The following is a 12,028-nucleotide window of genomic DNA, read 5'->3' on the forward strand; positions in this document are numbered from 1 at the left end:
AAGCGTGACAGCCTGTGGGTGTTGCCACAGCCCATGTCCTTGCTTGCTCCTTGTAGGAATCAGGTCAGTGCGTTGAGCTCTGTGAAGGGAAGATTTACACTTTCATATAGCATTCAGACTTGTAAAATATGGGTATCTCAAAATGAGCCCTGAGCCCCAGGCCTTAGTTTTGGCCCTGGGTTGGGTTGTAGAGCCCCTGACCTGACTACAATGTTCAGCTTCATGGTGAGGTTAATGACAATGGAGGGAGAAGGGGTGATTACAAGTAATTTTTCTTTCTGACCCAATGTGTGGTAGCTGCCGCTTGCCACCCACCTAACCAATGCTTGATAAGAGTTTGCAACCTAGAGCCAGCCTCTGGGCTGGGAAAGGTGATTAGGTACAAGGCAGTGATGTCTGATGGTGTCTCATCTCCTGATGCTGAACTGTGTGTTTTGCATAGAGGAAGTCATGCTGGCTGAAGAGAACAAAAATTCTGGGACCTCAGCCTTAGACGGTAAGACAAGCAATGCCTTTAAAATCTGCCTGCTCTTCTTTCTGCCTGCCTAGTTGAAACAGGAGGTCTGGGGGTGCCTCAGTGGAATCTGCAGCCCATGAGGGGGGTGTGGGGAGATGGATTGACAGCTTAACCCCTGAGCTTAACCCTTCTTGCCAGACCTAAGCACTGGTCACCAGGTCCTGGTTAATGAACTGGCTGCTGGCAGAATTTTGCCACTGTCCAACACCCATTCCTCTTCCCTTCCCAGTGCTCAGGCGAGCCACCATCAAAAGGAACCGGACAGACGCCATGGGCTCGAGTGACGAGCACTGTGTCGATATCTCCTCCGTGGGCGAGCGGAGGCTGGCACAGAGAAGACCTCTTCATCCAACCTTGGGTCAGTGCAGTTTGCAGCTTGCTTCCTCATAACCTCTGTCAGCTTATTGAGTTGCCAGGGTCACACCCATCACGTGGAGGCTGTCACAGATCAGCCGTCTCTGCTAGTTCGGCTGCTGTCACCTGTGCCACTTAATAACCATTTGGATAAGTTGTGTCCCTTAAGAGCAGTGCTGTCCTGTCTCATGTTGCAGGGAAGGCTGGAGCATCCAAGTCCTTCTCTCACCTTGACTGGAGCACCCAACTCCTTGTCCCCCCTCTTTTTCTTTAGGTAACCCCTTGAGTCAGTCTGGCCTCAAAGGTGCCAGAATGGACAGTGCCTCCTACTTACGACACAAGGAGCGACTCCTGCGCATCTCTGTTCGCCACATGGTGAAATCCCAGGTCTTCTACTGGATCGTCCTGAGCCTGGTGGCTCTCAACACTGCCTGTGTGGCCATTGTCCATCACAACCAGCCAGCCTGGCTCACCCACTTCCTCTGTGAGTCCCTGGGCTTTGTGTAGGTGTGAGAACTCTGCCTGGGTGGGCAAAACTTTCTTGTCTCTAGTAGCTGGAGATTGCAGCACACCCTTGCTCCTTGGAGAGTGGGGATGAACCCCACCAGAATCATGCTGGTATGGAGCTGGGTGGGGAATAACCTGAATTACATTCACTTTTGATAACAAAGGAGTGTGTACAGCCACAGAACTTAGCTTTACCCTTGGCCCTGTGGCCACTAAGGGCTGTCTCAGCCCTGTGAGCAAATGTGGAGGGGTTGTACCAGCCTCGTGTCCTTCAGGTCCAATGCGTTTGTCAACAGAGAGAAATAGACTGTGGGTCTCGGTGGGATTTATCCTAAAATTGTGACCAGTGGTGATGGAAATCTTGCTGGAGACACGTCTTTGAATGCCCACAAGCAATTGCTGAAAGGTGTGAGTTTGCAGGGACGAGACTGGTCATGGAGTCAAAATTTTGGTGCAGAGCATGGCATGGGCTTCCAGTTACAGGAGCATCCCTCAGCCCGTGGGCCACGGTACAAGGTCAGGTCTCAAAGGCACTACACCCATGTCTATCCCAGCATGGACAAAGTGCAGAGCAGTGTGGTCAGCCCCACGGCAGTCGTGTGTTACTCCTGAGCTGCTGCTGCTGCAGTAGTGCTGCTTGTTATTCTTACCTTGAAAATGTCCCTGTCAACCACCGTGTGTACCCAAATCTGCAGTGGTGTGCTTGGGCCTGCCAGGATCCCAGCACGCTCTGGTGTGGTACGGCAGCTGGTCGTGGTGAGAAGCATCTTCTGGACAAGGGGAAGAGCAGGTTGTTGCCTGCTAAACGTTGAGGAAATAGCTGGAGAAGCTTTTCACTGGCACTTGGCTGTTCGGCTTGGTTTCCCTGGCCAAGTTCCAGCCGTGCAATGATTTAAATCCAGGTTGCTAATATTCCCCTATAGTGTCATGTGGTTGATGTCTTTGCATACGCCTCAACCACTGTCAAATCATGCTGAAGAGCTGTTCTGCTCTGTGCTGGCCATCCCTGGTCCTTCCAAACCCTTGGGACACAGGTGTATCTACCCTGAAGAATTAAGCCATGGGGTTGATGCTCTGTTACATACAAATTAACTCCTCACAGACAAGCTTCCTTCATCCCCAGACTCTGAGAGCCTGAGGATACAGTGTGGTCCTTGACTTGTCCCATTTCTGTGGTGTGCTGTATGGTGACAGGTGGGTGCATGCACTGTCCCCAGGGTAGCATGTTTGGGTTTTCTCTTTTAGACTATGCAGAGTTCCTGTTTCTTGGGCTCTTCCTGCTGGAGATGTCCTTAAAGATGTACGGGATGGGGCCACGCCTTTATTTCCATTCTTCCTTCAACTGCTTTGACTGTGGGGTAAGCAGGTCTGGAGATGCTGTGGGTGTGGGGGAAGATGCAACATAAGGCACCAAGGGGGAGAATGGGATGGCCCTTACAGTGGGCAGGGGAGCCCTTTCTGCTGGGGCAGCCTCCCTGTGCCATCCTGAGACACCAGGTCTTGGGCAGGGTGGTGGGTGCCTCATCTTTAGGCACATTATGTTTTCCGGCAACAGCCTGTCCTGAGCCTGTCTTTGACTTGTGGCTGTGTCTGTTTCTCAGGTCACAGTGGGAAGCATCTTTGAAGTGGTTTGGGCTATATTCAGACCAGGAACCTCTTTTGGGATCAGTGTCCTGCGAGCCCTTCGTCTCCTGCGGATATTTAAAATAACCAAGTGCGTACCAACCAACCATCAGAGCCTGTCAGTCTCCATCTCAGACTGGGGCTGCAGCCCAGATCCAGTCACTCCTGCTCTCCTGCTGGTGAGGTCAGCATCACTGTGAGTGCTCCAGCAATGTCTCTCTTTTCTAGGTACTGGGCATCCCTGAGAAATTTGGTGGTCTCCCTGATGAGCTCCATGAAGTCTATTATCAGTCTTCTCTTCCTCCTCTTCCTCTTCATTGTGGTCTTTGCCCTGCTGGGAATGCAGCTGTTTGGAGGCAGGTAGGTTGTTTCAAGTCTGAGGAATAGGAATTTCTTGGTGTTAAAACCAAGTGATGACACCCTCTTTAGGTGCCCAGGAAGACTGTAAGCCTTCCTCCTCAGTCTCCTCCTAACAGTGGTACTTCTCCCACACGGAAGTCCCTGCTCGGGGGGTACCTTTGGGCTGTGAGGGTCCTTCTAGGCAGGAGACTTTTTGGTTTCTCGCACCAAATATTCAGGAGACCTTTTTTGGACTGAGGAAAGATCCTCCTAAGCACAAGAGAGCTGATAGCATAGCAGTCAGGGGTTTGTTGACCTTGGTATTTCATCCTGTTTATGTTCCGGTTCCCCTTTCCAGGTTTAACTTCATGGATGGGACTCCATCAGCCAACTTTGACACTTTCCCTGCAGCCATCATGACAGTGTTTCAGGTAGGAGCTGGACTGCAAGGGAACACAACTAAAGGGACTTGGGACTCACTCCCCCATGGCTGGAAGGGGCTCTTTAAACCAAACAGGCTCCCCTCTATCAGCTGTTAGGATATAATTCGCTTCCTCCCTCTCCTGTATAACAAAGTGGATGGCAAGAGATGGAAACTCTTCCACCTCTGTTACAGAAGATGAAGAGTTTCAAAACTCTTCTGAGGAGATGTGAATCCTCAGCAATGTCCAGTGTGATCTCCCTCAGGTGCTGATGCTCAGGAGCTGGGTTATCCACTGCACAGGGTCTCTGTACTTGGCTCCTATGTATTGGTGGGAGAGATCCAGGTGACAAGAAGGTGCAGGTGACAGAGATGCTGTGTTGCTTTCCTGCAGATCCTGACTGGTGAGGACTGGAACGAGGTGATGTACAATGGCATCCGCTCCCAGGGAGGCGTTCGCTCAGGGATGTGGTCCTCCATCTATTTCATCGTCCTCACCTTGTTTGGAAACTGTATCCACATGGCTGATGTGCTTTGAGTGGTGACAACCCCATCTTATCACCCTCTCTGGGGGCATTCCCCTCCCCACCCTCTGCTCCTTCCTTCTCTCCCAGCTGGGAAAGACACACCACACATGTGGCAGTGCTGGGTATCCCAAGTGCAGAGGAGCAGCTGTCTGGAGGTGCACTGAGGGCTGTTTAAATGGGATGAGTGAGGAGTTTATGCCTTTGGCTGCTCCTCACTGCGAGGAGCCATCAGGGCCACCCTCCTCTGGTAGCTGCAGACAAGCATGTCCTTAACACACAGCTTGTGCATCCTTAGCTGCTCACAGATACTCTGCTCAACGTCTTCTTGGCCATTGCCGTGGACAACCTGGCCAACGCCCAGGAACTCACCAAGGTACCTTCCTGCTGCTCCTTTTCCTTCTTTTGTGAAGGGAGTGGGGGCAAAGCCATTTAGACTTTGATTTAGGAAAGTGCTTAAACCTGCTGATCTCTTCAGGAACACCCACACTTCAAGTGTGGCTTTAACTGTTTCTCCATTTAAGCTCCCCAGTTCTGTTTGCTTCCAGTCAGATCGAGATAACCCTCGTCTGTTGGATGGGATCTGGTGTGGGGACTGTTATTTTCTGGAGCACTCTGGAGATGTGGAGTGGGAAGCACTTTTCAGTGGTGTCAGTATTTAATCCCCATCTGCCCGCAGGGCAGCGAATGTGATTTAGGATGCAATTTAGACTGGTGCTTAAGAAGGTTATTGGGCTTACCTGTTTTTAAGACCATGCTGGGAAATATTTTGGGAATGCTAAATGGTTGGAGCACCATCTGGATAACTGTGAATAGGAGAGAGCTGCAAGGGTCATTGCCGCTCTTTGGAGCAGACCAGTGATCCCGTGGGGACCAGATTTTTGTAGAGCCCGTGCCTGTTATTCATGTCCTTGGGGCTCACTGCGAGGCTTCTGCACTGGTATAAATCTGACCCGAAATGGAGCATGGTGCTGGTTTGCCTAAGGGGTGCTTGGGGGGAGGTGTCCCTGTCCTCCCACAGTGGGTGCAGATGGCACTTCCAGGGGCTGCTGCTGCTTCTGGGGTGAGAGGGATGGGAGAGCCCCACGGAGTGCCAGCAGCATCAATTAGGAGAGTGCTGAGTTTCTGAAAAGGCTGAATGCTCGCTAATGACTCCTAATGACATTTTTTGCTCCGGAGACACAACCATACTCATTAAATCAATCCGGTCTCTGCCGGGGTCATTCATGGATGCCTTACCTCCCACTCTGTTAGGGGGATGCCTGTGTAGCCCCTGTGACTGTGAAGCAGGGAGGGCTGAGCTTGTCTACGCTGTCTGGGGCTGTTCTAGCTCTTGCCTGGAGTGGGCTGGGTTCACTTATTTAAGTAGAGCTCACGCCTTCAGTAAGATCTGGTGTAGTGGGGAAGTTGCATCCCCACGGCACAATGAAAATAAAGGCTGTTTCTGGAAATACAGGCCCCCCCTTTGTCCCTCATGCTTTGGCATGTAGGGTGACCCTGCAGATCCTTCACATGGCTGCACCTTCCCTTGAAATCCCATCATCCCACTAAGCAATGCCCCTCTTTTCTCTGCAGGATGAGCAGGAGGAAGAGGAGGCCTTTAACCAGAAGCACGCCCTTCAGAAAGCCAAAGAAGTCAGCCCCATGTCTGCCCCAAACATGCCAGCTATCGAGTGAGTGACCCCCTCCCCACCACCACTGCTACCCCAGTGAACCCCCGAGCCCAGCCAGGCTTCTTAGAAGGGCACAGAGCTGCAGCAGAGCCTGGTATGGCTGGTTGTGGGGGCTTCCACAAAAAAAAAAGAGGTCCCTGCATGGGGTGACCCTCTCTGGGTGTCTTCCTGAGGATGGATGGATGGATGGATTGAGATCTAGGACTGTGCTCCCCATGAGCAGCAGTGCCTTTGGAGAGGTGGCAGCACAGGGACCAGGTCACCCTAGAGGACCTTGAGTTGCCAGACCCTACCCCAAGCAGCAGACCCAGTGCTTGGGCATGGCAGAAATACGCTAAAAAAGGTTTTCTGCCCCAAATATGAGCTCAAACACTCAGGGCTGATGCTAAGGGTGGGCTAGGAGGCTGGGGAGGAGGAAGGTATCTCAAGCTATTCTTGAGGAGAGGTGATATTTGTTCCTGGGGAGCATTTCTTTGTGGCAGAGCTGCAAGAGAGCAGCCAGGGCTGGGGGAGAAGGGAGCAGCAGTGTCACAAATCTCCCCCAGGCTCCTTCCTTGGGAGTGAATGCAGTTAGGAGAGATGGAGCAGGTTTGTGAAACAACGTTTGATTGTACAGAAATTTGATTTGAGCAAGGAGAAAAAGCCTCAAACTACATAAACCCGCAGCATGGTGTTAAGGAGCCTTGTCTCTGTGTTTCAGCAGGAGAAAATTCTGTTTTTTCCTTTCTAGATGCCTTTTTTCTCTTTATTTTGCAGTGTCATATGGTCTAAATCACATAAAACTTTCAAAGTCAACATTGGAACGAGGCGTTTTGATTTGTTTCCCAAAACAGTACATTTCAGTACAGCTGAAGGGATTATTTTTTTTCTCCCCCCCCCCTTTTTTTTTTTTTTTTTTATAGAATCCCTTCCCAGGGAATTTTAAGGTTTCGTTATGCTTTGAAACCCAGCCAAGCTCGTACACGGCAGAATCTCTTGCAGATTTGCTGAGAGAAACTGCTGTTTTCAGTGCTGATCTGGGGGGGTCAGAGGCAGCATTGGCACCAGCCCCCTCCCTGGTTTGGCAGTGGTGGGATCTGATGGTCTCCCCACTCATGGTTTTAGAGGGAGCAGGAACCAGGGGTACTTGTGAGCCCTGCCTGCCCTCCCAGCAACCACAGATTTCACCTTGTTTTGGGGGTGATGGGATGTTCATAATAAATCTGTGTCTGGCCAAGTACCCAGCAGGATTATGGGAAAGATAGTGGAGTCTGTATGTCATGACTGTTTCTGGCTACCAGTGGGAATGTGTTGGATAAAGTGAGGAAATAGAGGGATTTAGGCTGCAGGAAAGAATGAAGAATGGACAGATAGAAGAGAGGAAGAGGGGGAGATGGAATATATTAGGGCAGTAAAGGATTTGCCCACACTGCACATCCCTGATAAAGCTTTCTAGTCATTGTGAGGTAGAGCTGGTTGGGAAAACAGTCTCTAACCTTTCCTTTATTGTTCTTATGGCATTGAAATGAGAGGTATTGACATTCACAGGTCTTTTTTTCCAACTCCTCCCACTCATGAGGATGGATAGGGTTGGGGCAGGTAGTGTGATGCCGTGGTGGGGTGACTGTTGCCAGCATCGGCTCTGATGTGCTTTTGGTGGTGCCAGCAGCCAGGGAGGGACAGTGGGGACAGCAGAGCAAGGGACAAGCCAGAGCAGAGCTGGCCTCTGCCTCTGAGTGTGCGCAGGCACGGATGGCTTCACTCCTCGGTGGGTACCCAGCGCGGGCAGGTCGGTACAGCATTCCTGCCTGCAGAGGGGTCCGGCGGCCCGCGGGGACGAGCGCTCCCAGGGGACGAGCGCTCCCAGGGGATGAGTGCTCCCACATGGCCGGGCTGGGGCGGGCGGTGCCGGTCGGGGTGTTGTGTTCGTACGCGGGCGCCGCGGTGCAGATGGCGCGGGGCCGTTTGGCGAGTGGGTGGCCAGATGGACGCGTGCGGGTGCTGTCATGTGCTGGTGCCCAGCGTGGTGCGTGGATGCGTTCGGAGGCTCGGGCACTTGCTGTGGGGACGGTGGTGGGTGCCTGCAACTCGATCCCTTGCCTTGAGCGTGGCGCTGGGCTGTTCCCATGCCGTAAGGACCAGCGTGACCAGAGCACCTCCCCTGAGGGGACAGGCTGAGAGAGTTGAGGTTGTTCAGCCTGGAGAAGAGGAAGCTCCAGGGAGACCTTAAAGCACCTTCCAGTACCTAAAGGGGCTGTAAGAGAGCTGGAGAGGGACTTTTGACAAGGTGTTTTTTTGACAAGTGGTAGGACAATGGGGAGCGTCTTCAAACTCTTAGGGGGTGGTCTTGAGCCTGCCAGAGCTCAAGAAGCATTTGGACAATGATTTCAGGCACGTGGTGTGAATCTTGGGGTTGTCTTGTGCAGTGCCAGGGGTTGGACTCGACAATCCTTGTAGATCCATCCAACTTAAGGGGGTCTATGATTCTGTGATTGCATCTACTTGGGGCAGTTTGCTTGGAGCTGTACTTATCTGAATCTTTTCTGTGTTGATATGAAGGTTAAAGCCTGGAATCTCCCCAGCTGCTGGTGGGGGTGAAGGACACTGCCAGCCCTGTTAATTTTCTCTGTGTGGGGGCTGCTCAAGTGACAGGAGCTCTGTGGCATCTCACCCTGGGCTTGTGCCTTGCATTTGCTGGGGAGCTTCATGTTCCCCTCTGTAGTCCTAGGGCAGCATGGTGACAGCTCTGATGCACTCCTTCCTCTTTCCAATTACCACGTTTTTCTTGGGAAAAGTGAAGTTGGAGCAGTTTGAAACAGCTGTTAAATATCCAAGGACGGATGGGGGCTTCTGAAGGACTGCTCTCTCCTTGCGTGGTGTGGGGGGGGCTCCGTGGCCCCCACGGAATGGACCACAGCGTGTCAGGGGGATTGTGGGCAGCCCCCTGCTGTCGTACAAGTGGGGCTTCACTGTGCACACGCAGGGACTCACTGCCCAGCAGCCGCTCGGCAAAGAGATGCTGGCTGCCCGGGGTGGGGGGACGCCTCTCCGCGCTGCCCACAGGAGTGGAAGGAGGGGCGAAGAGGGGGATTGAACCCGTTTATTTTTCCTCCCCAGAAGAGACAGGCGGAGGAGACACCACATGTCGATGTGGGAGCCACGCAGCAGCCACCTGTATGTGGGCCGCGGGGGCGCGTGTCCGTCTGTGGCTCCTGTGCTGTCTGTGCGTCCGCGGGGCCGGGGCACACCCCGCTCCCCTCCGGCCCCCTCGGCAGGGCGGGGAGGGGGTGGCCGCGTGTGTGTACCTGTATCCGTGTGCTGCCGTGCACCCCGTTCGTGCGTGCGTGCGGTTGGGTGTGTGCCGGACCCCCCGTGTGTGGTGCTGTGCCGTACGTGCGTGTCGCCGCCCGTGGATGTGCCGTGCGCGGTGTGTGAGCGGTGTATGTGCTCGTGGGTGTTTCCCTGTGCCTTAGGTGTGTCGGGAAGGGCACGTCTGTCTGCTCCAGGGTGTTTGCCGGCGAACTTAGGACACTGCTAAGGTTTTCGTCGCATAACCTAGTCCTCCACACAGAGAAGCCCAATGCAGCTCCTTCCCCTGCAGACAGTAAAAATTGCTGCTCCCCAAGCCTCGGGGCAGGCTTCCTACCCGAGATGTGCTGGCGAGAGGCAAAAAAGGGTCCCTGTATGCAGCGAGAGGGCTTGGCCCATATTTAAGGTGGCTCCAGGCAATCACACAAGAGGAAGGTGGTCCCTGCCTGTCTGGGATAGGGCAAGCCAGGGTGCTGTCTGCTCCTAGAAGCTGGACATGAAAGCTTCAGGGCAGCAGTGAGGCTGCTGGGGCTGGTCATCCATCAGCCCGATGCCTTCTGAAGGGGCCAGAAGTACACTCTCAGCCCTGTTTCCAGCCCCTGCCAGCACCAGGGGGATGCTGACGAAGTCTTAGCACAGCCTGTAACCCTGGTGGTGGCATTTCCCTCTCCCTGGGATTCCCAGATTAAATCCGGGGCGGGTGCTTCACCTGGTGGGAGGTGGGGTCAGCCAGGATGCTGACCCCTTGCTGTGCCCCATCGCAGGCGGGAGCGGCGGCGGCGGCACCACATGTCGGTGTGGGAGCAGCGCACCAGCCAGCTGCGCCGGCACATGCAGATGTCCAGCCAGGAGGGCATCAACAAGGACGAGCCGCCCCTCATCAACCCCCACGCCAGCATCTTCCGCAGGAAGAAACCCGGGGATGGCGTCACCCTGGAGAAATGCGCCGAGGAGCAGGGCAAGGGCGAGCGGCCGCTGGCTGAGGGACCGGAGCAGGCTGTCCCGGGAGCCAACCCCGGCGGTGGTGAGGACAGGAGGAGCCCATCGCCCCGGGCCAAGCGGGACAAGGATATGTGGCAGCAGAAATCATGCCATGGGAACTGTGAGCCGGGCGAGCAGGACGGGGCAGGCGGCAGCATCGAGGATAGGGCCAGGATGAGGCAGAGCCAGCGGCGCAGCCGGCACCGCAGAGCCCGGATGGAAGGGAAGGAGCAAGCTGGCATCTTGGGGAGCCGCTCGGCCAGCCAGGAGATGGGTCTGGAGGAGGCCAGCACCATGGAGGGGGCACAGGATGGGGACCGGCGTGGGGACGTGGCCGCAGCCGAGGCGCTGATTCAGGCGGAGCCAGAGGCGAGCGGAGAGTCCGTCAGGTTGGTAACTGGGGAAGGCATCTTGCCATTGCCACAGCTCCTCATCCTCTCTCCCTATCCTCTCACACCTTGTTTTCTCTCACATCTCTCCTGCAGGACAAACGGGGTCCCTGCCGGTGATGCTGACCTGATTGGGACTGCCAAGAAGGGGAGCCCCCCACATGCAGCCCCCGAGCCCCACGGGGGTAAGACAGGCAACCTGACAGAGCAGGACTGCAGCAGCCCGGACACCAGCGAGCAGGCACTGCTGCAGGGCAGTCGCACCGTCAGCCGGAGCGAGCCCGACCTCTCCTCCATCACCCCCAACACCGAGAAGGCCACGGAGAGCACCACCATCATGATCGATGTCCACGACTCCGCTGTGGTACAGAGTGAGGACCCATCTCTCTTTCCTGAGCCCCTGTCCCAGCCCTCAGGGACCCTGTGGGAATGGAAAGCCACTTGCATGGCTTTTCCTGTCCACATCCATCAACTGGAGGGGGGGGGGATTTCTTTGCTGCTCCTTGCAGCACCTCCCTCCAGCACCCTGGTTTCGCAGGGGAGCCCCAAATGTAATGCTGATGTGCCACCATCCCCTGGGGACCATGTCCCTTCCTCACCTTCTTCCCATCCACCCCTTCATCTGATTCCTCATTCCCCCTTCCTCTCTGCCTGGGCAAAACACTCGCATTCCCTGTTTTTCCTGACACGTGCACAGCCTCCACCAGCTTGCTGCCTCTCAAACACCTTAACAGCATTCTCGCTGTCAAGGTGAACTGCTTTAAACAGTGTTATTAATTAAACAGCATGGTGAAAACTGGCCTTGTTAAACCCCATTTCGTCTGCTTCATCCCAGCAGCTCGTCTCTTTTTATTTCCGTCTGAGAGGGGGGGGGTCCCTCTCCCCATAACAGCACAGGGATTTAAAGCAGGAGTCAGGGTGTTTGCTTGTGCCTGTATGTGGCAGGGACACCCCAGGGTGCTGTCTGGGTGCAAGGCCGGGCAAAGGCTCTCGCTTTCCTGCAGTTAGCAACAAGACAGATGGTGAAGCCAGCCCCTTAAAGGAGGCCGAGACCAAAGAGGATGAGGAGGAAATGGAGAAGAAGAAGCGGAAGAAGGAAAAAAGCGAGACAGGCAAAGCGATGGTGCCACACAGCTCCATGTTCATCTTCAGCACCACCAACCCGTGAGACATTTTTTGGATCATAGGAGCCCCAGGGCTGGGGAGGGCTGCAAGAGGAAAGACCCCTTGACATCACCAAAAACAGGGAATCCCCATGGGAGGGAGTCTGAATATCTCCTGGTCTTGATAACCAGCTGTGGTGTTCCCCAGGCCCCACAATGCTCTCCCTCTGTGCCAGCCACACTCTTGGCTCTCTCTCCCAACTGCTGATGGCTAGTTGGGATTTTTATTCGTTACTTGTTATATTTATC

The 12,028-nt window shown here is 54.4% G+C and overlaps 1 protein-coding gene across 8 annotated transcripts in view; it reads left to right on the forward strand.

The window, feature by feature from the left end:
• CACNA1E (calcium voltage-gated channel subunit alpha1 E) overlaps positions 1–12,028 on the forward strand; it is a 107,399-nt gene that overhangs the window by 64,330 nt on the left and 31,041 nt on the right. For 5 of the 8 annotated variants that reach the window (XM_027658370.1, XM_027658374.1, XM_027658372.1 and 2 more), the window contains exons 10-23: positions 443–496; positions 747–875; positions 1,146–1,355; positions 2,624–2,736; positions 2,980–3,092; positions 3,230–3,361; positions 3,699–3,771; positions 4,156–4,273; positions 4,594–4,661; positions 5,861–5,958; positions 9,055–9,111; positions 10,011–10,616; positions 10,713–10,987; positions 11,621–11,780. In XM_027658370.1, coding sequence (XP_027514171.1) covers positions 443–496; positions 747–875; positions 1,146–1,355; positions 2,624–2,736; positions 2,980–3,092; positions 3,230–3,361; positions 3,699–3,771; positions 4,156–4,273; positions 4,594–4,661; positions 5,861–5,958; positions 9,055–9,111; positions 10,011–10,616; positions 10,713–10,987; positions 11,621–11,780 — 2,206 coding nt within the window. The remainder of the gene's footprint in view (positions 1–442; positions 497–746; positions 876–1,145; positions 1,356–2,623; positions 2,737–2,979; positions 3,093–3,229; positions 3,362–3,698; positions 3,772–4,155; positions 4,274–4,593; positions 4,662–5,860; positions 5,959–9,054; positions 9,112–10,010; positions 10,617–10,712; positions 10,988–11,620; positions 11,781–12,028) is intronic. The other 3 variants (XM_027658377.1, XM_027658371.1, XM_027658376.1) reach the window with 1 other exon arrangement.

This window comes from Corapipo altera, unplaced genomic scaffold (genome assembly GCF_003945725.1).
Source record: "Corapipo altera isolate COAL_440 unplaced genomic scaffold, ASM394572v1 79, whole genome shotgun sequence".
NCBI classification, from domain to species: Eukaryota; Metazoa; Chordata; class Aves; order Passeriformes; family Pipridae; genus Corapipo; species Corapipo altera.